The 26,078-nt window shown below is 44.8% G+C and overlaps 1 protein-coding gene across 1 annotated transcript in view; it reads left to right on the top strand.

Moving 5' to 3' along the window:
• WDR88 (WD repeat domain 88) overlaps window positions 1-26,078 on the top strand; it is a 46,557-nt gene that overhangs the window by 6,261 nt on the left and 14,218 nt on the right. Inside the window, exons 2-7 of the mRNA XM_045892137.3 lie at window positions 10,277-10,387; window positions 15,519-15,607; window positions 16,821-16,884; window positions 19,234-19,372; window positions 20,578-20,707; window positions 25,359-25,546. Of these exons, the coding sequence (XP_045748093.1) occupies window positions 10,277-10,387; window positions 15,519-15,607; window positions 16,821-16,884; window positions 19,234-19,372; window positions 20,578-20,707; window positions 25,359-25,546 (721 nt within the window). The remainder of the gene's footprint in view (window positions 1-10,276; window positions 10,388-15,518; window positions 15,608-16,820; window positions 16,885-19,233; window positions 19,373-20,577; window positions 20,708-25,358; window positions 25,547-26,078) is intronic.

Genomic DNA, 26,078 nt, shown 5'->3' on the forward strand with positions numbered 1-26,078 from the left:
CATTAGTAATCTGAAATCTACTAATGAATGTACTGAGTCTACTAAATCTTTCATTAGTAATGTGAATTTAAGTTTCCTGGATGTTTTTTTTCATGACTCATGTGTCTTTTCATGGCTTGGTAGCTCATTTACTTTTAGCACTGAATAATATCCCATTATTTGGATGTACCATAGTTTATTTATCCATTCACTTACCGAAGGACATCTTCAGGTTTTTCAAGGTTACTTCCAAGCTCCGGCAATAGTGGATAAAGCTGGAAAAAACATCCGTGTGCAGGTTTTTGTGCGGACGTAAGTTTTAAGCTCCTTTGGATAAATACCAAGGAGTATGATTGCTGGATTGTATGTTAAGAGTATGTTTAGTTTTATAAGACACTGTCAAACTGTCTTCAAAAGTACCTGCACCATTTTGCATCCCGCCAGCAATGAAGCAATGAATGAGAGTTCCTGTTTCTCCACATGTTTGCCAACATTTGGTATTGATAGTGTTCCAGATTTTGGCCTTTAAATATGTGTGTATTGGTATCTTACTGTTGTTTTAATTTGCAAACCCCTGCTGACAAATGATGTGGAAAATCTTTTCACATGCTTATTTGCCACCCATATATCTTTTTTGGTGAGGTGTCTGTTAAGGTCTTGGCTCATTTTTTAAATTGGGTTGTTTATTTTCTTATTAAGCTATGACAATTTTGCACTTGATCTTAGCCAAAAGGCCGAGAAGTGATAAGCTTTGACAATTTTGGATGATAATCCTTTATCACATGTGTCTCTTGCAAATGTTTTCTCCCAGTCTGTGGTTTATCTCTCATTCTCTTGACATTGTCTTTCAAAGAGCAGAAGTTTTAAATTTTTATGAAGTCCAGCTCATCAATTATTACTTCCATGGATTGTGCTTTTGGCATTGTATCTAAAGAGTCATTGCCCCACCCAAGATCACCTAGATCTTCTAGATTATTATCTAGGAGTTTTTTTCAATTTGCATTTTACATTTAGGTCTGTGATCCATCTTGAGTTTTTGTGAAGGATGTAAGGTGGATGTTTAGATTTAGTTTTTTGCATGTGGATATCCAATTGTTCCAGCACCATTTGTTGAAAGACTGTCATTTCTCCATTGTATTGACTTTGCTCCTTTATCAAAGAGCAGTTGATTTTATTTATGTGGATCTATTTCTGGACTTTCTATTCTGTTCCACTGATCTATTTCTCTATTCTTTCACTAATACTACACTGTCTTGATCACTATATCTTTATAGTAAGTCTTGAAGTTGTGTGGTGTCAGTATTTTGTTTTTCTCCTGGATCTTTTGCCTCTCCATGCAAACTTTATAATCACTTTGTCGATATCCGCAAAATAACTTGCTGGGATTTTCATTGGGATTGCATTGAATCCATAGATCAAGTTGGGAAGAACTGACATCTTGGCAATATTGAGTCTTCTTATCCATGAACATGGACTATATCTCCATTTATTTAATTCTTTGATTTTGTTCATCAGAGTTTTGTAGTTTTCCTCATATAGCTCTTAAACATATTTTGTTAGATATATGCCTAAATATTTAATTTTGTGTGGTACAAATGTAAATAATACTGTTTTTAATTTAAAATTCCGCTTGTTTGGGACACCTGGGTAGCTCAGTCAGTTAAGCGTCTGCCTTCAGCTCAGGTCATGATCCCAGGGTCCTGGGGTGGAGCCTCGCATTGGGATCCCTGCTTAGCGGGGAGTCTGCTTCTCCCTCTGCCCCTCCCCCTGTTCATGTTCCCTCTCTTTCTCTCTGTCTCTCAAATAACTAAATAAAATCTTTTAAAAAGATAAAATTCCACTTGTTCATTTCTGGCTTAGCAAAAAGTGATTGATTTTTGTATTTTATATTAACCTTGTATTCTGCAGTCTTGCCAAAACTGCTATTAGTTCCAGGAGTTTTTGTTGATTCCTTTGGATTTTCTACATAGGTGCTAATGTCATCTGTGCATTAAGACAGGTTTGTTTCTTCCTTCCCGATCTTAAACCTCTTATATCCTTTTCTTGTCTTATTGCATGAGCTGGAAGTTCCAGTACAATGTTGAAAAAGAGTGGTGAGAGGGAAAGTCTTTGCCTGTACCTGATCTTAGTGGAAAGACTGAGCTTCTCATCGTTAAGTATGATGTTAACTGTAGGTTTTTTGTAGATAGTCTTTGGCAAACTGAGAAGTTCCCCTCTATTTCTAATTTGCTGAGAGTTATCATAAATGGCTATTGGATTTTGTCAAATGCTTTTTCTGCACCTATTGATATAGTCATGTGATTTTTCTTTTTTAGCTTACTGATGTGATGAATTACATTAATTCATCATCAACATTAATTCATTACTCAAAATCAATAATTGATTTTTGAGTAATGAAGTAGCCTTGCATACCTGGGATAAATCCCGCTTGGTGATGATGTATAATTCTTTCTATACATTGTCGGATTTAATTTGCTGATATTTGTTGAGGATTTTTACATCTATGTTCATGAGAGATATTGGTCTGTGGTTTTCTTTTCTTATAAATGTCTTTATCTGGTTTTGGTGTTAGGGTAATGCTAGCCTCACAGAATGAGTTAGGAAGTAGTCCCTCTGCTTCTATCCTCTAAAAGAGATTGTAGAGAATTGGTATAATTTTTTCCATAAAGGTTTGGTAGAATTCACCAGTGAACACATCTGGGTCTGGAGCTTTCTGTTTTGGAAGGTAATTAGTTACTATTTCAATTTCTTCATAAACACCTATCCAGAGTGTCTATTTTTTCTTGTGTGACTTTTGCCAAATTGTGTCTTTCAAGGAATTAGTCCATTTCATTTCAAATTTGAAATTAGTCCATTTCATTTCAGGTGATTAAATTTGTGGAAATAGAATTATTCATAATATTCCTTGACTATCTTTTTAATGTCCATAGAATCTTTCATTTCTGATATTAGTATTATGTTATCTCTTTTTTTTTCTTAGTTAGCCTGGCTAGAGGCTTATCAATTTTACTGATTTTTAAAAAGAATTTATTTATTTATTTGAGAGAGAGAACATGAGTGGTGGGGAGGGGCAGAAGGAGAGGGAGAGGCAAACTTCCTGCTGAGCAGGGAGCCCGATCCAGGGCCCGATCCCAGGACTTGAGATCATGACCTGAGCTGAAGGCAGATGCTTAACCAACTAAGCCACCCAGGCATCCCTTTATTGATCTTTAAAAGTACAGTTTTTGGGTTCATTGATTTTCACTGTCAATTTCCTGTTTTCAATTTCATTGGCTTATGCTCTAATTCTCATTGTTTCTTTTCTTCTGTATACTTTGGATTTAATTCGCTCTTCTTTTTCTATTTTCCTAAAGTGGAGGTTTAGATGATTGATTTTAAATTCTTCTTCTTTTTTTATATACACATTCAATGTTGTAAATATCTCTCTAAGCACTTCTTTCACTGCATCCCACAAATTTTGATATCATATTTTAATTTTGTTAGGTTCAAAATATTTAAAAACTTCTCTTGAGACTTCTTCTTTGACCCCTGTGTTATTTAGAAGTGTGTTGTTAGGGGTGCCTGGGTGGCTCAGTCAGTTAAGTGTCTGATTCTTGGACTCAGCTCAGGTCTTGATCGCAGGGTAGTTAGTTCAAGCCCTGCATTGCGCTCCATGCTGGACATGGAGCCTACTTAAAAAAAAAAAAAGACATGTGTTACTCTCCATGTATTTTGATATTTTCCAATCATCTTTCTGTTATTGATTTCTAATTTAATTCCCTTGTGTTCTGAGAGCAGACATTATATGATTTCTGTTTTTTGTTGTTGTTGTTGTTAAGGTGTGTTTTATGGCCTAGAATGTGGTCTTTCTTGGTAAATGTTTCATATGAATTTGAGAAGAATGTTTATTCTGCTGTTGTTGGATGAAGTAGTCTGTACATTCAGTTGACTGATGGGGTGTTGAGTTCCGCTATATCCTTGTTAATTTTCTGTCCGCTGGATCTGGTGCTTTCTCATAGAGGGAAGTCTCCAACCATGATAGTGGACTCATCTATTTCTCTTTGCAATTTTATTTTATTTTATTTTATTTTATTTTATTTTATTTTATTTTATTTTATTTTAAAGATTTTATTTATTTATTTGACAGAGAGAGACACAGCGAGAGAGGGAACACAAGCAGGGGGAGTGGGAGAGGGAGAAGCAGGCTTCCCACAGAGCAGGGAGCCCGATGCGGGGCTCGATCCCAGGACCCTGGGATCATGACCTGAGCTGAAGGCAGACGCTTAATGACTGAGCCACCCAGGTGCCCCTCTCTTTGCAATTTTAATAGCTTTTGCCTCACATAGTTGATGTTTTGATGTTAGGCACATATATGTTAAGGATTATTATATCTTCTTGGAGAATTGACCCCTTTTCATTATGCAATGCCCCCTTTTACCTCTGATAACTTTTCTCACTGTGACGTCTACTTAATCTGAAATTAATATAGCTAGTCTTGCTTTCTTTTCATTAGTGTTAGTATGGTCTATTTTTCCCATCCATTTACTTTTTTTTTTTTTAAGAGAGAGAGAGGGAGGGGAATAGGAACAGAGGGAGAGAGAGAATCTTAAGCAGTCTCCATACCCAACATGAAGCCCAACATGGGGCTTGATCTCACAGCCCTGAGATCATGACCTGAGCTGAAATCAAGAGTCGGACACTTAACCGACTGAGCCACCCAGGCACCCCCATCCATTTACATTTTTTTTTAAAGATTTTATTTATTTATTTGACAGAGAGAGACACAGCGAGAGAGGGAACACAAGCAGGGGGAGTGGGAGAGGGAGAAGCAGGCTTCCCGTGGAGCAGGGAGCCCGATGTGCGGCTCCATCCCAGGACCCTGGGATCATGACCCGAGCTGAAGGCAGTCGCTTAACCAACTGAGCCACCCAGGCACCCCAACATTTTCTTTTTAAAGAGCGAGAGAGAGGATAAGTGCAAGTGGGGGAAGGGGCAGAGAGAGACTCTCAAGCAAACTCCCTGCTGAGTGTGGAGCCTGATGTGGGACTCCATCTCATGACCCTGAGATCATGACCTGAGCTGAAATCAAGAGTCAGATGCTTAACCGACTGAGCCACCCAGGGACCCCTACTTTTAATCTGTATGTGTCTTTATATCTAAAGTGGGTTTCTTGTAGACAACATATCATTGGGTCCTGTTTTCTCATCTACTCTGACAATTTTTCGTTTAATTGGTGCATTTAGACCATTCAAAGTGATTATTGATATAGTTGGATGAATATCCACCATATTTGTTACTGTTTCCTATTTGTTGCCCTTGTTTTTTATTCCTATTTTTGTCTTCCGCTCTTCTACCTTTTGTGGCTTTAACTGAACATTCCATGTGATTCCATTTTCTCTCCTTTCTTAGCATATCAGATACACTTTTTTTTTTCTTTTCTTAGTGGTTGCCCAAGAATTTGCAATATACATTTACAGTTAATTCAAGTCCACTTTCAAACAACATCATACTACTTCAAGGGTAATGTCAGTAACTTAAAATATTTCTAATTCCTCCCTCATGTCCATTGTATCATTGGTGTCATTCATTTGTGTGTGTGTGTGTGTATATATATATAATATAATTAACATGATTATATATATACACACATAATATAATATATACATAATCATGTTAATTATATAATATATAATATATTGTTGCTATTATAAGTATATATATTATATGTAACATATTATATATAATACATTGTTGCTATTTTTTACATTGTTGCTATTATTATTTTGAAGAAACTATTGTCTGTTAGATCAATTAAGAATAAGAACAAAGTTTTTATTTTACCTTCACTTATTCCTTCTTTGGTGCTCTCCTTGCTTTATGTAGATCTGAGTTTCTGACCTATATAAGTTTCCTCCTCTCTAAAGAACTTTTAACATTTTTTGCAAGGCAGATCTATTGGTAACAAAGTTTCCTCAATTTTTGTTTGTCTGAGAAAATATTTGTCCTTCACTTTTTTTTAAAAAAGATTTTATTTATTTATTTGACAAAGAGAGACACAGAGAGAGAGAGGGAACATAAGCAGGGGGAGTGGGAGAAGGAGAAGCAGGCCTCCTGGGGAGCAGGGAGCCCAATGCGGGGCTTGATCCCAGGACCCTGGAATGAGCCGCAGGCAGATGCTTAATGACTGAGCAACCCAGGTGCCCCTGTCCTTCACTTTTGAAGGATAATTTTGCAGGATACAAATTTCTAGGTTGGTGGGTTTTTTCCCTCCTAATACTTTAAATATTTCACTATAGTCTCTTCTTATTTACATGGTTTCTGAGAAGGTGGGTGTGATTCTTATCTTTGCTCCTTTATAGGTAGGGCGTTATTTTCCTCTAGCTTCTTTCAAGAATGTCCTTTTATCTTTGATTTTCTGGATCTTTAAAATTATATACTAGGTGTAGATTTTTTTTTTTTCATTTATCCTGTTTGGTGTTCTCTGAGCTTCCTAGATCTGTGGTTTGGCATTTGAAATTAATCTGGGGGGACTTCTCAATCATTATTGTTTCAAATATTTCTCTTCCATTTTCTCGTCTCCTTCTGGTGTTTTCATTATGCATATATTACATGATTGTAGTTCTCCCACAGTTCTGGCAAATTCTGTTCCATTTCTTTAAGTCTTTTTTTTTTTTTTCTGTTTGCTTTTCAGTTTTGGAGGTTTCTATTGATATATCCTCAAGCTCAGAGATTATTTCCTTAGCCATGTCTAGTCTAATAATGAACACATCAAAGATACTCTTTATCTGTTATAGTGTTTTTGATCTGTAGCATTTCTTTTTGGTTCTTTCTTTGAATTTCCATCTCTGCTTACATTGCATATTGTCTACCACATTCATTAGAGCCCTTAGCATATTAACCACAGGTGTTTTAAGTTCCTGGTCTGATAATTCCAACATCCTTGCCATATCTGGGTCTGGTTTTGTTGTTGGGTTTGCGCTTTCTCTTCAAGCTACGTTTTCTGCCTCTTAGGATTGTACTTTTTTTTTTTTCTTGATAGCCAGACATGACGTACTGGGTAAAAGGAACAGCTGTAAATAAGCTGTAGTAATGTGATGCTAATGTGTAGGGGGCAGAGAAGGTCTATAGTCCTATGACTAGGTCTCAGTCTTTTAGTGGGCCTCTGCCTCAGAGTGGTGAACTTCACAGGTGCTTTTAAAGTCTGCACCCTCTGCCCCCCACTCTGAGGTTAGGTGGGCTTGGAAGGCTAGAGTGGCCATCTGGGTGTTTCCTTCCTCCCATGTGGAAGGCCAGAGCTGGCTAGGGTTGGGTATTTCCTTTCCCCCAGGTCAGTTAGGCTCTGATAAAATCCCATCAGGGTTATGCTCTGGCTAAATAGTTTCTCCTGACAGCCGAGCTTGTTAGGTACAACACAATGCTGCTGTGGAATATTTCAAAGTGATTCTTTCCCACCCCTCTCCCAGCCAGAAGCATGAGGGAATTTTTCTCTGATCTTCACTGTGAGGACGAGGTCCACTACTGGAGGTAATGCTAACATGAATGTGGGGGCCCCTCATGGCTGGGTCCCCCTGCAATTTTTTTTTTAATTCTTATGTTAATCCCCATACATTACATCATTAGTTTTAGATGAAGTGTTCCATGATTCATTGTTTGTGCATAACACCCAGTGCTCCATGCAGAATGTGCCCTCCTCAATACCCACCACCAGGCTAACCCATCCTCCCACCCCCCTCCCCTCTAGAACCCTCAGTTTGTTTTTCAGAGTCCATCGTCTCTCATGGTTCGTCTACCCCTCTGATTTCCCCTGCTTCATTCTTCCCCTCCTGCTACCTTCTTCTTCTTCTTCTTTTTTTTTTCTTAACATATATTGCATTATTTGTTTCAGAGGTACAGATCTGAGATTCAACAGTCTTGCACAATTCACAGCACTTACCAGAGCACATACCCTCCCCAGTGTCTATCACCCATCCACTCCATCCCTCCCACCCCACCCCCCACTCCAGCAACCCTCAGTTTGTTTCCTGCAATTAAGAATTCCTCATATCAGTGAGGTCATATGATACATGTCTTTCTCTGTTTGACTTATTTCACTCAACATAATACCCTCCAGTTCCATCCACGTCGTTGCAAATGGCAAGATCTCATTCCTTTTGATGGCTGCATAATACTCCATTGTATATATATACCACATCTTCTTTATCCATTCATCTGTCGATGGACATCTTGGCTCTTTCCACAGTTTGGCTATTGTGGACATTGCTGCTATAAACGTCGGGGTGCACGTACCCTTTCGGATCCCTACTTTTGTATCTTTCCCCCTGGAATTTTTAACCCTCAAAATTATCCACGCTGCACCTCCAGCAACTTGTCAATTATAGGTCAGGTTTCCCAATCCTGGGCCTGATTCCCATGGAGGTCACTGCTCCTGGATTTCTGCTCTATAATTTAGGATTCTTTGTATTTGCCTGTCTCTCCAATTTTGGGGGCAGCAGTCTGCTCTGTGACCTCACTTGTCTTATGAATCTGGGAAGAGTTGTTGATTTCAGCCCAGAAATGAGAAGTCCTTCATTCCTGCCGTATGGCCTAGTCATGTTTCATCATGTGAATATGCCTCATTTTATCTGTTCATTCACCAGTGGATGGATATTTGTATTATTTCTGTTTGTTTGATTATTCTGAATAATACTGCTATGAGCACCCATGCTCTAATTTTTGTGTGGCCGTATGTTTTCATTTCTGTTAGGTAATCCAGTGAAGTTGCTGGATCATGTATTTGTATATGTTTTAATTTTTGAGGAAATACTGAACTATATCCCAAAGGGGCCACACCATTTTACATTCCCACCAGCCATGTATGAAACTTCTGAGTCTTCCACATTCTTGCTGGCACTTGTTATTATCTTACTTTTTGATTATAGACATCCTAGTGGGTATGGGGTGGTATCTCAATATGGTCTTTCTCTAAAAAAAATATTTTATTTATTTGAGAGAGAGCTAGCACAAGAGTGGGGCGAGGGGCAGAAGGAGAGGGAGAAGCAGACTCCCCACTAAGCACAAAGCCTGACATGGGGATTGATCCCAGGACTCCAAGATCATGACCTGAGCCAAAGTCAGACGCTTAACTGACTGAGACACCCAGGTGCCCCTCAATTTATGTGTGATTTATATTTTCATAATTGCTAATGATGTTGAGCACATTTCCATGTGCTTAGAGCTCACTGACATGTCTTCTTTGGAGAAATGCCTATTCAGATGTTTTGCCCATTTAAAAATTGGGTTGTTCCTTTTTCTATTGTTGAGTTTTGAGCATTCTTTATGTGTTCTAGATAAAAATCTCTCATCTGATATACGATTTCCAAAAGTTTTCATCCGTTGTGTGGGTTGTTTTTTCACCCTCCTGATGGTGCCCTCTGAAGAGCAAGTTTTTAATTTTGATAATGCCCAGGTTCACATTGTTGCTGTTGCCGCCGCCTGTGCATGTGGTGTTGGAACCACTGCCTAACTCAAGTTCCTGAAGACTTACAACTATGTGTTCTTCTAAGAGCCTTGTGGTTTTAGTTCTCACATTGAGATCTTTGATCCATCTTGAGTTAACCTTGGTAGGTGGCGTGAGGCAATGGTCTGCCTTCATTCTTTTGCAGGTGGATTTTATTTGTCTCAGCACAATCTGTTGAAAAGACTAATCTCTCCAGTTTTAATTACTTGGCACCCTTGTTAAGGAAGCAAGGGACCTAAAATATGAGGGCTTATTTCTGGATTCTCAATTCTGTTCCATCAATCTCTATGTCTGTCGTTCGGCCAGTAACTACAGTGTCTTGACTATGGTCACTTTTTGTGTGTGGTAAATTTTGAAATTGGGAATTGTGAGTACTCCACCTTTGTTCTTTTTCAGGATTGTTTTGGCTATTTTGCTTTCCTTGAGCATCCATGTAAGTTTTAGGATCAGCTTGTCAATTTTGGAAAGGAAGTCAGCTAGGATCTTGAGGGGATACTGCTGAATCTGTAGATCATCTTGGAATGTAATTTCATCTTAACAATAGTAAGGTAATAGCTAATCCATGAATGTGGGCTGCTTTCCCATGTCTTTGGGTTTTCTAAAATTTCTTCCAACAATGTTCTGTAATTTTCAGAGTGTAAGTTTTACACTTTTTTTTTTTGTTAAATGTATTCCTATTTTGATGCCTTTAATGGAATTTTTTTTTTAGTTTTTTTTTCCAGTTTGTTCATTGCAAGTGTATAGAAGCACAACTGATTTTTTGATATTAATCTTGTATTTTGTAAGCTGTTGAACTCATTCAATCTCTCTTTTTTTTTTCAGATCCCGTTTAAAGTTCTGAGGGGACATGAGGACCTTGTGAGCTCCTGTATCTTCTGTGTGGATGACACGAAGCTCCTCAGTGGCTCTTATGACTGCACTCTAAAGCTGTGGGTAGGTGGCCTGGTGTAGGTGAGATGAGAACGTCCCAGTAGGGGATATAGGCTTGTGCCATATCTTATGGAGAGTTCCCAGATGCTCAAGGATCCCAAAGACTTGGAGAGAACTTTCTGAGCGAAATGCAAGAAGGAGAAGCCAAGTGACGGTTCAACCCTAGCGTCAAGCCCCTGGAGAGAGATGAGTTTAGTGTGGCTGCTGGTGGCCTGTTGATTTGGAAAACATAGGAGCAGGGGATGGGGACAACCGGCGGAACCCCCCACCTACTGTTGGACAGTTCCCGCTGTACCTAGGGCTTACCTGGGATCTCTGAGCTGTGGCCTCTCTTTGGGTCTCCTTCTCATTTGGAAACTTCACTTCCATCCACAGGGATGGTATGACCAGGCCTAGGTGGTCACAGAGGATAGGAAAGTGGCCAGGCCTGGGACCTGTCCATGAGGGGTGGTTTGGAGGGGCAGGCTTGAGCATGGCTCAGTGTCCCAAGGTGCAGGAAGCAGGGGCGCAAGGAACAGGGGTGTGTGATGGTCAGATGCGGTTGCAGAGACGTGGCCACTGAGAACTCTTCCAAAGCCTCTGGGCATAGCCAGCAGATGCTGGAAGGCCAATTTGGGGGCATTGCTGGTCATTCAGGAGCGGGTGATGAGGGAGTGGGGATGGGGGATGTCAATGGCCATCAGGGCCCAGGCCACAGATGACTGTGTGGCTGGGGCTGGGCCCATGGGGGACAACAGTCCATTCTGAGTTTTGTCATCTCCTCTGGCTTCAGGGACAGGAGGGGATAGAAGGGAATCTGGGCTGGTTCCTGGGTTCCGGTTTGGGTAATCAGGTGAAGGATAGCTCCTCACCCTCCAGATGACCACAAGGTCATCTTCTGTGTCATCAGTGGGTACCAAGGCCTGGCAGACTAGGCAGGAGGGTTTGGGGATGGTCCAAGTGGTTCAGCTGTGTGACCTTGGGTGATCACATGACCTCCTGGGCCTCCCTGAAACTCTCCAGGTCCAGCTGCATACTGGGGCTACCCTGGGGCCTGCCTGGATGCCCAACAGCCATCCGTTCCCCACCTCTGCTGTGGCTCATGAGCTCCTGCTGGGAGAACTTCTGGTTCTTCTGAGAGCCTTAAACCCTTTCCCAGCCCTCTGGGGAGACTGAGGAGCCAGGGGCGAGGGGGCTCTACGGGTTGTCATCACCCAGGGAAGGAGGGGGAGGGGGAGGGGGGGCAGCTTTCCAAGTGTGCATCCTGCTTGGCCAGCTCAGATCCTCCCCTCATTCTTCTCACCTTTTGAACCAGTGGAGGGACTCACAGGGGTTTCTGTCTGTTTGGGCCAAAGGCTCTTGTCTCTAAAAGGGGAAATCCACCTGTTTTATCTTTTTTTTTTTTTTTAAGATTTTATTTATTCATTTGAGAGAGAATGAGATAGAGAGAGCATGAGAGGGGGGAGGGTCAGAGGGAGAAGCAGACTCCCTGCCGAGCAGGGAGCCCGATGCGGGACTCGATCCTGGGACTCCAGGATCATGACCTGAGCCGAAGGCAGTCGCTTAACCAACTGAGCCACCCAGGTGCCCCCCACCTGTTTTATCTTGTCCCAAGATTAGAGACCATCCACTGAGATGTCCCTGGTTCTCCACAGTGGTCTGGCTGCCTAGTCCACACCACTGTTTCCAGGATGCAGTCACTTCCGCCTGTCCAAGTGTCCCGATACCAGCCTCGCTCATGGCCTTGCCTGCTTCTGCCAATTTCTCCAGGTCCCTCCCACGCCACTCCCCACCCCCAGCCCTTGCCAGAGTCACCAGTTGTCTGCCTTGGCCGGCCCCATTGACACCTCCTCCAAGAAGTCCTCTTTCCTCCTGGTTCTCTTTTCCCCACCTTTCCCTTTGGCTGGCTTCTCCCCTGGCTCTCCCTGCCCCAGTGTAGCTGCCATTCCTGAGCGCTCCCTGGGTAGATGACTCAGCCATTGCCCGGCACACTGACTTCTCCTGTCATGGTATCTTGGCCAAAATGTCCCCTTGCTTCTTCCTCCTCTCCCCACTCCTGTCACCTTGCATCTCCTATCCCCCCTCTTGGGCCCCACCCAGAACCCAAGCATCTGATTTAATCTTTTGGAAGCTCCCTTTACCCTCACTGTGGACCATTGTGAATAATTTGCAAAGTCCATACATATATGAAGAAGTTGGGGAAAAATCTTTTTTTTTTTGAGAGATTGAGAGAGAGAGGGGAGATGGAGGGGCAGAGGGAGAGAGAGAATCTCAAGCAGACTCTGTGCTGGGTGCAGAGCCCGAAGTGGGCCTCGATCTCACAACTGTGAGAGCATGACCTGAGCTGAAACCAAGGGTCAGATGCTTAACCGACTGAGCCGCCCAGGGACTCTGGGGAAAAATCATTCTTAATCCTGTACCCAATATCCCTCTAATATATTGGCATGCCTCTTTCCAGTCATTAAGAAATAGCAACTTTGGTGGTTTTCCTCACAGCACAGAGAAGAAACAAGAGCCATCACTTCACAACCCTGGAGTTAACTGCTGTGAAAATGTTGGATGGGCACCTGGGTGGCTCAGTCGTTAAGCATCTGCCTTCGACTCAGGTCATGATCCCAGAGTCCCGGGATGGAGCCCCGCATTGTGCTCTCTGCTCAGCAGGAAGCCTGCTTCTCCCTCTCCCACTCCCCCCTGCTTGTGTTCCCTCTCTCGTTGTGTCTCTTTAAAAAAAATGTTGGGATATAAGTTTATTTTTTTCTTGTTCACACACATATACCCATGTTTACTAAATTGAGACCATAAAGAAACACTGTTTATATAACCATGATAAACTTGGGGTGTGGGTATTGTCACATTTCCCTATTTTCCCAACTATTTAGTGGAGGCCCTCTTTTCCTCCCCTTCACTTAAAAGTATGACCAGTACCCCCGCCTTGAATTATCTGAGTCAGTTATCTGAGTCCACAGAGGGGTTCCTGCCTCCAGATGCCAGGTGAAAAGGAAGCTGTCTTTCGCTTATTTATTTCAAGAAACAGTCAGTACAAAACAGAGACATTTCCACTGCTTTTGGATTTCACTAACAAAATCTGGCTTGTTTGCCATCTGCTTCTTGTGGAAGGATTCTCTTCACAAGCAGTGCACCTGTTCCAAAAGGGTTCTGTCTACGGGTGCTGTTCCTCTACCTGGCCAGCAGGTGTCACTATTGAGTGCTGAAGCTGCACATGGACCCCCTGCTGAGGGTCCATTCCAGGGCTGACCTTAGCCTGCCCGGGGGGTGGGCTGCACAGACTGCAGTCCCAGGCCCCACAGTGATCGTTTTCTTAGTTCCATGTTTGTGCTAGAGCCACGCCCCAGCCAGGGAGGCTGGATCGCAGGCAGGGGACCTGTTCTTTTCTCCCAACCAGTAGACTTGTGAATCCAGGCTTGCAGCTTGGATGTGTTCTGTCCTGGTGAGTTCTTCCTTGGATTCCCGCTGTCTCTTCCTGCCTCTGATTAGGGCCTGCTGGGTTCCCCCAACATGACCCCACTGTTTCAAGTCCTAACGGAGTGGGGGTTGAGGGCCTGGGTTTGTGTAGAAAAGGGTTCATACAGCAGGTGTGAGACTGCCGTGGAGGCTGGCCTTGGCAGGCATCTGGGAGCTGGACTGGCTCATGGTGTCCTGCAATCCGCTAAGTGATAAGGAGGGCTCAGTGTACCCAGACTGTTGGCGTAAGCCATGTGGTTCATGCTGAGCACCTGCTTTCCTTCTGGGAGTCTGGATTTTGGTGTGTGCTAGGGAATCCCCCCAAAAACCCTGGGCCCCAAGGCTCAGGCACATCTCCCCGATAGATGACACATCACATGTGTTATCACAACTGGTTGCTGGAGGAATTAGGCATGTCCTTGTGACCCAGTGGAGAGATTCTTGGAAGCTTATGCCTCGTCTCCTCTGGACTCCACCCCAGGTTCCTTCCCCTTTGTTGATTTTGCTTTGTGTCCTTTGCTGTAATAAATCTTAGCTATGAGTCTGACTATGTGCAGGGTCCTGTGGGGATCCTGGAGAATCACCGAGCCTGGGGGTAGTCTTGGGGACCCCTGACAGAGGGTTCTTTGCCCCCCAACACAACTTGGGCTCTTTCTTTCTTTCTTTCTTTTTTAAGATTTTAGTTATTTGTCAGAGAGAGAGAGTGAGAGCTAGCACAAGCAGGGGAAGTGGCAGGCCGAGGGAGAAGCAGGCTTCCCGCCGAGCAGGGAGCCCGATGCGGGGCTCGATCCCAGGACCCTGGGATCATGACCTGAGCCGAAGGCAGACGCTTAACCGACGGAGCCACCCAGGTGCCCCTCGACTTGGGCTCTTAATACAAAATGGGCTCTGCGCATCCGGAAGTACTGTCCCAGGCCTGCCCCGGGCAGGCCAGAAGCCCCCGTGCCACATTTTCACCCCGCAACCCAAGCCCTTTCTCGGAATTCACTGTCTTACCAGTAACCTGTTTTTCAAGGGGACTTTCCACCGCAGCTTATCCTGAAAAGCTCTGGGCACATTTCTAACTGAGAATATTTCACCTCTGCCACAACGGGCATTTTCTCTTTGGCACCCTGTTTTCTTCTCTTCATGGTCTCCAGCTATTGCCGGGCTTCGATCTCATTGTCGTCTTCAGTCATCAGCCGCTCGCGTGCTAACAGGGGCCGGCGCCCCACGTTTGGCCTGCTGGGGTCTGTTTTAGCCGCTCCCCTGAGGTGACTCATGCCACTGTGCCCGCCATCCCCTCTAACACCTGATGGACCTTTCTCCGCACAAGCCTTGGACTGGGGTGGGCAAGGGTGGCCCTGTTAGGAGGGACCCCTCGGAGTCGCACTGCTGGGTCAAAGGGCGTGAACTCTTTCAACAAGTTCTTGAAAGGTCTTGTGAGATTCTGCCAAGCCCCTTCGGCCGGTAGAGATGGAGGAAATTGTCCGTGGCCCTGTCCCCCTGGGGGCGCCTGTGCAGGGGAGGGGGCGTTCTCCAGGGAGGTCGTGGGGGGCAGGGCGCCCTCGCTGCTCTGGGGAGAGGCAGCGGGGCGAGGGGCGGCGTGGGACCAGGGGTCGTCACACTTTGCTGCCGTGGACGAGCTCAGCGCACGACTTCTGCCCACGGCTGGGTGACCTCGCTCTCTCCCTCTCTCTCCTGTTGATTTGAGGATGCTGTGGATGGCTCAGTCATTCGGGATTTTGAGCAGAGGCCCAAAGCTCCTGTTTCAGAGTGCAGCGTGACGGCTGATGGCAGAAGGTGACCTTTCCCTTGTCCGGCGCTGGGTTGGAGGAGCGAGGGGGCAGGCCAGCGAGCAGCACGCCAGGGACGTTTCTCTTCTCCCGCCTCTGTCCCCACGGTTCCCACGTTTTGCTGGGAGAGTCAAGGGGATGTGGCAACTCTTGGAAAATGTAAAGCGCTGACAAGACCGCACGTATGGTGGCTCAGACAAAGCCAGTCTGCCTTTCCTTCACGGAGATGCTTTTCCGTGGTCACACCCGTGGCCCTGCTGAAGCTGCAAGCAGCCACAGCGACTGAGGCCCAGGTGGCATCTCACAGGGGGAAACGGAGGCCCAGGACATGAGATAGGCCTTTAAAACACAAGGGGCTTTGCTTTTTTTTTTTTTTTCTTAAGGTTTTATTTATTTGGTGTCCCAAGGACAACTTTCTTTTCTTTTCTTTTTTTTTAGGATTTTATTTTTTTATTTGATAGGGAGAGAGAGAGACAGTGAGAGAGCGAACACAAGCAGGGGGAGTGGGCGAGGGAGAAGCAGGCTTCCCACGGAGCAGGGAGCCGGATGTGGGGCTTGATCCCAGGACCCTGGGACCATGACCCGAGCCGAAGGCGGACACTTAACTGACTGAGCCACCCAGGCGTCCCAAGAGGCTTTGCTTTAAAACAGATTTGCTTGTGCCCCGAGCAGCAGCTACAAAGCTCATAAAAACTCGCATGGGAATTTATCCTCCATGGGGGACACGGATTGCCACAGAAACATGCAGAGGAGAGAGGTACATGTATATTAGTACGGATAAAGGTACATTTATATTATTTTACTAAATGTACAAGAAAACATTTCAGAACAAAGTAAGCTGTCAAAGTGTTCCTGTAAAAAGACAGCCGCGTGAGCAGAGAAGGAAAGGGTTGGTCCGCGTGAGTGGTAGGTAGCCCCTCAGAAGAAGACTCATTCGCAGAAGAGAAGAAACAGTCCCTTTAATGCCCTGAAGGTGGAAGAATGTATCTGGGTGGCTGAGGGAACTCAGGAAGAGCACGCAGTGGTACCCGGCATGAGGTTCCATCTGTTTCTGGGAGGCTCATGGAGGGGACTCAGGGAGCATCTTGAGGAAGATTCGGGGATTACTTTGCAGTCTTGGTCCTAAGTTATAGACATTTTCTATGAAGAATTTTCTATGTTTTTTTTTTTTTTTTCCATAGAACCCATAGCCATAACGGTCTGGGTCATTTTCTTGGCAGAATTATCACAGCGTCCTATGACAAAGCGGTGAGGGCTTGGGATCTTGAGACAGGCAAGCTGCTGGTGAGTGTGGCCCGCCCAGTGCATGGCAACACAGGCTCATGCCTGGGCCTGGTGGGGACGGGGAGAGGGGGGCCTCAGGCGGGGCCTGGGGTGGGAAGGGAAACCAGTCTTTCAGAAAAGGAGAATTTTCTCAGGGACACCAGGTGCTGGAGGGGGATGCATCAGGGAAGGAAACTTCTTGAGGCAGGCAGAGGAGGCTTTTGCTGGAAGGATGGGAAGGGTTTGGATACACAAGCAGGGGGAGTGGGGGAGAAAGGGGCATGGCATTCCAGGCTGAGGGAAATGCACAGGCAAAGAGACTCTCCCCTGTGGGGGTGTTGGGATTTGATGGGGTAGGAAGTAGAGCTGAGGCCATGAGACAAAGACCACGTGGTGAAAGCATGAGTGTTCTGGGGACGGTCTTCTCCCAAGCTTGGAGGGGCCACCATCCATCCATCCGAACCAGCCTGAGACCCTCTCTGTCCCATGCCCTGGCAGCCCCGGCCCTGCCAAGGGGGGCTCCCCAGGGAGCTCCTCATCACCTCCCCTTTGCTCCTCTTTTCTTCTTAGTGCAAAGATCAATTTATAGTCACCATAAACACCCCAGAGGTTATAGTTAATATGTTGGCATCTCTTTTCCTATGTCTGCGCATATTTCCAGATGAACACAGGTGAGTATGTTCTGTTAACAACGTAGCATCATTCTGTGCATACTTTCTGGATCTTGACTTTTTTTTTTTCACTCAAAAATAAATAGTGGGTAAGTACACATCGACGGCATCCTTTCTCATGGACGCATGGATTCCATGGGATGGATAAGTCAGGCTGTATTGCACTATTCCCCGGTAGGACATTAGGGCTGTTTTTACTTTTCTCTATCATAAGTGATGCTATGATGAGGAAATTTTGTGTGTAAATTTTTATACACACGATGCAATATTTTTAAGGAAATAGAGCTGGATTTTATTGCTATAAGTAGAACTGGATTTTATTGCTAATTTGTTATAGAAACATGGCCTTTTAAAAATTATCCTCCGGACATCCGTGCCAACTCCTCTCCGATGCACTGGAAGGGTGCTCACTATCTCACCGGCCAGATAGCATGATTTTTAAAAAATTTTAGCCCACTTTGGTTGGTGGAAAAATGAGATTAGCACTGATTGCTCCTGACTTTGAGCATTTATTCCAAATGTTTGTTTCTTCTCTTATACATTTCCTGCTCTTGTCTCCAGCCAGTTTTTCTATTTGAGATGCTTTTCTTTTTCTTCTTTAAACATCTTTTTAGTGCTTTGATTTATTTTTGTTGCCCCAGTGATCCACGCCACTTGCCAACTAGAGAGCTGAATTAGTTATCCACCATTGTTGGGCAAATTAGCCTGAAACTTAACAGTTTGAAACAACAAACGCTTATTATCTACCACTTTCTGACAGAAATCTAGGAGCAGCTTAGCTGGGTGGGTTCTGGTTCAGGTTTCTAATGAGGTCACCATTCAGATGTCCCCTTATGAGGTCACCATTCAGATGTCCCCCCCTACAGTCATCTGAAGGTTCAACTGGGGCTGAAGACTCCCCTTCCAAGATGGCGCACTCAGATGGCTTTGGTCAGGAGCCTTCAGTTGCTCTCCGCCACAGGGCTGCTTGAGTGTCCTCAGGAGGTGGCAATTTGTTCCCCCAGAATAAGTGATCCAAGAGAGAGCAAGGAGGAAGCCACGGTTTCTTTTATGACCTGGTCACACACTGTCACTTCTGCCATATTCTATTCGTTAGAAGTGAGTCACCAAGTCCAGCCCATGCTCAAGGGGTGGGGAATTAGGCTCTACCTTTTGGAAGGACTGGTGAAGAATTTGTGGGTATATTTTAAAACTGTCATAGTGGCAATACCATAATTTGTAAGGTACAGAGAGACCGTCCTTTCCTAGAATGTTGAGCGCTCATTGTCCCCTTCTTGAGGTTTGGTGCCCGTCTCTCCCGGGAGAGTGTGGGCGGCCTGAGGGGCTGGGCTGGGGTGTCTTGTCCATGGTGCGAGGCCCAGTGCAGACACCTAATAAACACTCATTTACCCAACTGAGTAGGAGGAAAGTTGGCCATTACGAGAACCTTGTGACTGGTTCCACTAGATGCTCTACCTATCCTTGTCCATCTGTCCTGCACACAGATTCATTAATTACATTAATTAATTAAACAAACCCCAATTTAAAATTCAGTTCCTTATTTGCACTAGCCATTGCAAATTCTCAATGGCCCCTTGTGGCCCAGAGACTAATTAATGTATTGGATGGTGCATAGATGGAACATTTCTGTCATCACAGAAAGTTCTACTGGACCACGGGGCTAGAGAGAAAACCACCTTTTGATTGTTGCCCTATTCAGTGGAAGATCAATCACGAAACCTTCATAGCCTCCTGTAAGGTTTCTCCTGATGGCAAATACGTGGTCTCGGCCTTGGATGTGGACCGCGCAATCTGTATAACAGACGCAGAAAATGCCACCACCGTGTCACACATCAAAAGTGAGTTTGCAGGGGCTCCCTGCTCTGTTCTGTCTGCCATGGTAACAGCCACTTGTCACTTGACCGACAGTGACTTTTGATGGCCTTATCTGGTGAGGCTATAATGAGCCACATCATTAGCCACGGGACACTCACTGATAAAACACCAGCGGCTAAGACCTTGCCCGATTCTCATCGGTGAAGGCTAATCACAGGATTAGCCCCGTGCTTGTCATAAATGAAACAGTGTTCTGGTCCCGCATCACGTGGACAGGTAAAGCCCAAACTTTTATCGAGTGGAAGCTTGGCCTTCATAACGTTTTTATCTGTAAAGATAATAAGCATCAGATGTCAATTTCCTGGTTGTGACACGGTATAACAATTATACTGTTGTATAAAAGCTGTTTCTTTTGGGGGAAACTGGGTGACAGGCATACAGGATCTCTCTGTCTTACTCCTTACAACTGCATGCGACTTGACGGTTATCTCAAAATAAAACATTAAAAAAACATGTAATCATCGTAAAAAATGTGGTAAGTACGTAAAGTTAAAAAGTGAAAGGCTGCTCTATGTGTCCTGTCTTCTTCGCTGGGGTGTCTATTATTAACAGTACGTTGCTGGGTGGCCTTCCTGACCTCAGTGAGTGTGCACGTGCGTGTGTGTGTTCTCACACTCCATGCCTACTTCCCACGTGTACCTTGTGTTTCTGTCTCTGAGCATGGACCTGGGACATGGGCGCTGCCCCCCGGCTGCACCTCCCTTTTCTGTATCCCCTCATCTTCTACCTGTCCTCAGCCTCCAGCTTCTAGCTGCACACCATGCTTCTCCACGCTCTGTCCCACCTTCAGGCCTTTGCACCTGCTACTCCTTCTGCTGGGAGCCCTCTTCCTATTCTGGTTCCCCTGCTAACTTTTAAGGTCCCTCCTCAACCTCTCAGGGCTGGGCCAGGAGCTGTGACCTACCGCACACCCCTCTCGTGGCCCCCAACGTGCTATGGGCTGTTGCTTGCACAAGGGCATCTCCCCATCAGACTGGGAGCTCTGTGGGGACAGGGAGCCATTCGGCCGTGCCTCTCGTTCTAAGCCTGGCACATGGTCGGCACCCAGGAAATGTTTGTGCAAGTGTAGAGTCCCTTGTGAAACTGGTATTGTGTTTCCGTAACATGGTCGCTGCCTGGGGGGGGCCCGTGGAATGCCAGGTAATGAGTTGCTTTCCCTGTGCCTCAGACCATCACAACCGGTCCCTCACAGCGTGCTGCTTTGACCCCGACAGCCAGAAGGTGGCTTCCGTCTCGCTGGACAAAAGCATCAAGATCTGGGATATTACATCCCAGGCCACGCTGCTCACCATCACCAAGTGAGGAGGGGCCCCCTCCTGCAGCAGAGAGGTGGGCCCAGGTCCCCGTTCATGCCCTCCTGGATTCGGCCTGCACACCATCGGCTTGCGATAGGGTGTCCACATGGGGCATCTCTAGCTTGGTCACGGGTGCTCGGAGGAGGCTGGAGATGGAGAAAGGGAAGGCGGGAGCCAGGTGGGAGGAACACCACTAGCTGTGGCTAGTGGGCAGGGACAGGGCTCAGGTGCATTTGTTTTCATGTGAGCCAACCCTGGAAAACATTGTGCAGAGCTACCCCATCTCCCTCCCAAATGTGAATTTCCAATGTCTCCTGTAAAAGGGGAAGATCTGATCATCCAGGGTGGGCAAGGGTTCCCTGGCAGGTGGCCCCCACCGGGTTGGGGGGAGCAGACCTCTCCAGCAGGCCCTGGAGTCAGGATTCCAGAAGTGTATATGCCCCAGCACCCTGCCTGCTGCGCTCAGTGACGAGCCCTGCTGGCCCGGGACAGGCTGTCCCTTGGGGATCTGGCCCGGAGTTAAGAGTGTGCAGGTTCGTATCCTGTGTGACCTTGGGCCTTAGATTCCTCACCTGCAAACTGAGCAGAGGCGAGGTCTGAGCAAGACGGCACACGCTGGTCCTCAGGACGGGCCACACGGTGCGTGCTCAGCACATGCTCTCTTACCGAGAGGGACTCTCAGGGTCGGGGGTGCTGTGGGCCACTTCCCTAGGGCAGGGAGGGGTGCGGGCAGTGGAGGGGGCCGCAGTTCCTGCTGTGGGTGTCACAGCCCACTGTGTTCTGTTTTCCCCATGGGGGTGGAAAGAGAAATAAGCAAAATGTTTATTGGTATTTTTGATCAACCTAAATGTATGATTTTTTTTTTTTTGAAATATAGCTTTTAGCAAGAAAAGATAAAGGCAAAGATTCTCAGTGCCACGTGACAGGGATGGCTTCAGGGTATGCAGCCTCTGAAGTAACACAGGGTCCCCACACAGAGCGCCCCACGCTTGATTTCATACTCTGCTGTCAACGTCCTTAAATTCTTAGTTTTTGAACAAGGGGCCTTGCATGTTTTTATTTCCAAAGTATGTAAATTACTTTTTGAAAATGTAAAACATGCAACACAGTACAAAATTAAAAAGGAACAAAAGAATATCTAGTGAAAAATAGCTCTTACCTGTCTCGAGGTCATTCACTTTCCCCTTTCCCTCTTTCCTGTCTGTCTTTCATTCTCTCTTGACAGCCTTATTGAGGTATAATTCACACATCAGAGAATGCACCCATTTCAAGTGAATAGTTCCATGGTTCGGGGGATATCACATTACTTTTTAAATTGCGGTAAAACTATATATAATGCAGAATTTTCATTTTAACCATTTTTTAAGAGATATATTTATTTTAGAGAGAGAAAGTGTGGCAGTGAGGAGCAGAGGGAGAGAGGGAGAGAGAGGAGGGGGGAGGGGCAGAGGGAGAGGAGAGGGAGAAATCTCAAGCAGGCTCCATGCCCAGTGTGAGCCCCAAGCAGGGCTTGATTTCACAACACGTACATTATGACCTGAGCCGAAATCAAGAGTTGGACGCTTCACTGACTCAGCCACCCAGGTGCCCCTCCCCTTCCTTCCTTAAGGATATTTTTGCCAGATATAAAAATCGGAGTTGACTGTTTTTTTTCTTTCATTATTTGAAAATCTGTCCTGTCATTTTCTTCTCATCTTCATGGTTTCTGATGAAGAATCCACTGCCATTCAAATTGTTTTTCCCCTGTAGGTAAAGGGCCATTTCTCTCTTGCTGCTTTCAAGACTTTTTTCTTTGTCTTAAGTTTTCAGAAGTTTAATTATGTATTTATTTAATTTCATTTTTTCTAAGTAATCTCTAACCCCAGCATGGGGCTTGAACTCATGACGTAGAGATCAGGTGTTGCATGTGAAGTTTAATTATGATATGTCGGGGTAGATTTCTTTGGGTTTATCCTACTTTAGTTTCATTTAGCTTTTTGAATCTGTAGGTTTATGTCTTTTGTGAAATTTGGTAAAATTTCAGATATAATCTCTTTGATTACTTTTTCAGTGCTACCTCTTTTCCCTCTGGGACTGTGATGGCACAAATTTTAGATCTTTTGTTATAGTCCCACAGGTCTCTCAGGCTGTTTTTTTCTTCCAGCCTATTTTTTGGGCTGTTTAATTTATATTGTCTGTCTCCATATTCACTGATTCTTTTCTCTGTCCTTTTCATTGAATTTTTAATTTTGGATATTCTATTTTTCAGTTCTAAAGTTTCACATCTTCGATTTCTTGGCAGAGGCTTTCTATCTTTTCACTTGCTTCAAGCATGATTATAATTGTCCATAGAAGCATTTTTATGGTGGCTGCTTAAAAATCCTTGTCAGATAATTCTGTCTGTGTCATCTCAGTGTTGGGCATCTGTTGATTACCTTCTCATTCACAATGAGATATTCCTGGCTCTTAGTATGATGAGTGATTTCCCTTTGTGTTGTGGACATTGTGTGTATTAATTATATTAGAAAACTCTCAGTCTTAAAATCTTGTTCTAGCAGCCCACCTCAGTAGAGCCTGGCAAGCATGGCAGTCTAGGCTCCCCTCTTGGCCCTTGCTGACAAGGGTGGGGATGGGATGCAGGTTTTCCTGAGATGTTTGGCTGGAATAAGTTGGGTCGTGTCTACAAGTTTTCCATCTTGTTAGGCTATCCATTTGGCTAGAAAGAACAGGCTTTTCTTGAGGGCCTTTTTTCTGGTCCCCATTGTTTCCTGGGTTATAGGCTTTTCCAGTATTCAGTACAGGAGATATGAAGAAAAATAAAACCCCAGGGACGCACAGCACACCATTCTTGGGTCCCAAGATGTCATGCTGGTCTGCATTCTTGTCTCCATCTTTCCTAGTCTCCTCTTTGCTTTATAAATGCCCAGGATTGTGAGCTGTACTTAGCAGAAGAAATCAGGAGAAGTGCATCGATTCTATCCTGTCCAGAAGCAAGGGCAACATAAGCACTTTCCCCACACTTTTGTTAAGTACAACCATCTTTTATGAGAAGTGGAATTTATTTGAAATGAGAGCCCCATCCTGGAAAATAGAGATAGCCCTGGTTTAAATCCCAACAACAGTGTTTGGATTCTGAGGAAGGCTTTTTATCCACCTCCAGTATATGCTGGGATGGCTCTTAGCCTAACGGCCACAGGGATTTGGAAAGTTTTACCCTGGATACCCCTGGGAAGTTGACATTTCTTCTCCTTTGCTCTTACTCAGTCTGTGCATTACGAAGAACTGAAACAGAGTGCAAAACTCTGGCCTGAGCTCTAGAAAAAACAGTTTTGTCCGAGCTTTCCTTCAAGTAAAATGACTGATTTTATGATCCAGCCTACTCAGAGATGCTCATCTATGTTTATAGGTTTCTCTTGAAAACTGTTTATAACAGAAGATGAGGTTCATGGGGAAAATACTTTGAGGATCACTAAGAAAACAAAAACAGCACAATTCTGACAGATTTTTTTTCTTTTTTTAAAAAAAGACATACAAAAGTTGAGAATGGAGAACTCAAAACTTAATTAAATGCACAGCATTCAAATATGCTTTAATGATACTGAAGACAGATGAAGAGAGAGGGAGTAGTTGGGAGGGGAAGTGGGAGGAGGTGGTAAGAGAGGGGTGGGGAACGAGGGGCCTCCACATCTCAGAGAAAAAGGAGGTGGAGGGTGAGCAGGAGAAACCCACTTTGTAAGTGTGATCCAGTACGAGACCTGAAGGGCTGTTATTCTATTGACCACCACTAACAGATTTTCTGATGCTCTTTTTCCTCAAGTCTCAGGTAGCTCTAAATAGTGCAGTCGTTCTCAACCAGGGGCAATTTTGTCCCCCAGTGGACAATTTGCCAATGTCTGGAGACATTTTTAATTGTCACAGCTGGATGTAGGGCTACTGGCATCTAGTGGATAGAGCCCAGGGATGCTGTTCAACATCTTACAATGTATGGGACAACCCCCTACCCAAAGAATTGTGGATAGCACAGAATGTCCGTATTGCCATGGTTGAGAAATCCTGGAATAGTGTGGCATAGTCAGAGCAATTAAGATCTGGATCATGGTAATATATATACAATGGAATCTTACGCAGCCATCAAAAAGAACGAAATCTTGCCATTTGCAATGACATGGCTAGAGCTAGAGTGTATTATGCTAAGTGAAATAAGTCAGTCAGAGAAAGACAAATACCATATGATTTCACTCATATGTGGAATTTAGGAAGCAAAACAGATGAACATAGGGGAAGAGGGGGAAAAGAGAGAGAAAGAGGGAAGCAAACCATAAGAGACTCTTAACAAACTGAAGGTTGATGGAGGAAGGTGGGTGGGGGATGGGCTAAATGGGTATGGGCATTAAGGAGGGCACTTGTTGTGTTGAGCACTGGGTGTTGTATGTAAGTGATGAATCACTAGATTCTACTCCTGAAACCAATATTACACTATATGTTAACTAACTAGAATTTAAATAAAAATTTGGGGAAAAAAAAAAAAAAGATCTGGACCATGGTAGGCAGTGATCAGAGGACTGATGTCCATTAAGTCACAGGGGATCAGCTCCAGGGCCCCTCATCTTAGCTGTGTCCTCAGATCCTCCAGGCATGAAATGCTAATGTGCACACCCTTCCATCTGTGTTTCAGGGCACATTCCAGTGCAATTTCAAACTGCTGTTTTACCTTCAGTGGCCATTTCCTGTGTACAAGCTCTTGGGATAAAACCTTAAAAATATGGAACGTCCATACAGGCGAGTTTCGGAACTGTGGAGCCTGTGTGACTCTGATGAAGGGCCATGAAGGTTCTGTGAGCTCCTGCCACTTTTCCAGAGACAGTGAGTAATTAACATATAGAAAGACTTCACACCTATGGGAGTGCTGGGGCAGATCTCCTCGTGTTCTATTCCCACGGACTTGCCGTAGTATAGAGAGGCAATTTCTCATGATGCCAATGGTGAGGGTGGATTTATTTTCTATGAGAACACAAAAGCCAAGAGGGACATTCATAGGCATTAGTTTGCAAGTAGTGGAGACTCAGCTTAATGTGGCTTAGCAGCCAAAGATATATATTAACCCCTGTAATGGGGAAGTCCAAGAGCTGATCTCACTTCGGGTGTGGCTGGGTCCAGACACTCAGACTGTGCTTTCGGGGAGCCAGTCCTAGAGAAAGAGAGACCCTTCTTTTAGATGGTACCAGCGCAAGTCCCAGGAAAGTCTTTCATTGGCTCAGCTTAGGACACATCCCCATCTCTGAACCAACACTTTAGCGGGGGATGAAAGGCTCTGATTGGCTAGGTTTGAGTGACTCACCCACCTCCCTGAGCTAGAGGTCGGAGTCAGTACCCTCCAGCCAGAAGGAATGAGAGT

Source organism: Mirounga angustirostris, unplaced genomic scaffold, assembly GCF_029215605.1.
Source record: "Mirounga angustirostris isolate CCGP_5_RB_7025 unplaced genomic scaffold, mMirAng1.0.hap1 SCAF_16, whole genome shotgun sequence".
Lineage (NCBI taxonomy): Eukaryota > Metazoa > Chordata > Mammalia > Carnivora > Phocidae > Mirounga > Mirounga angustirostris.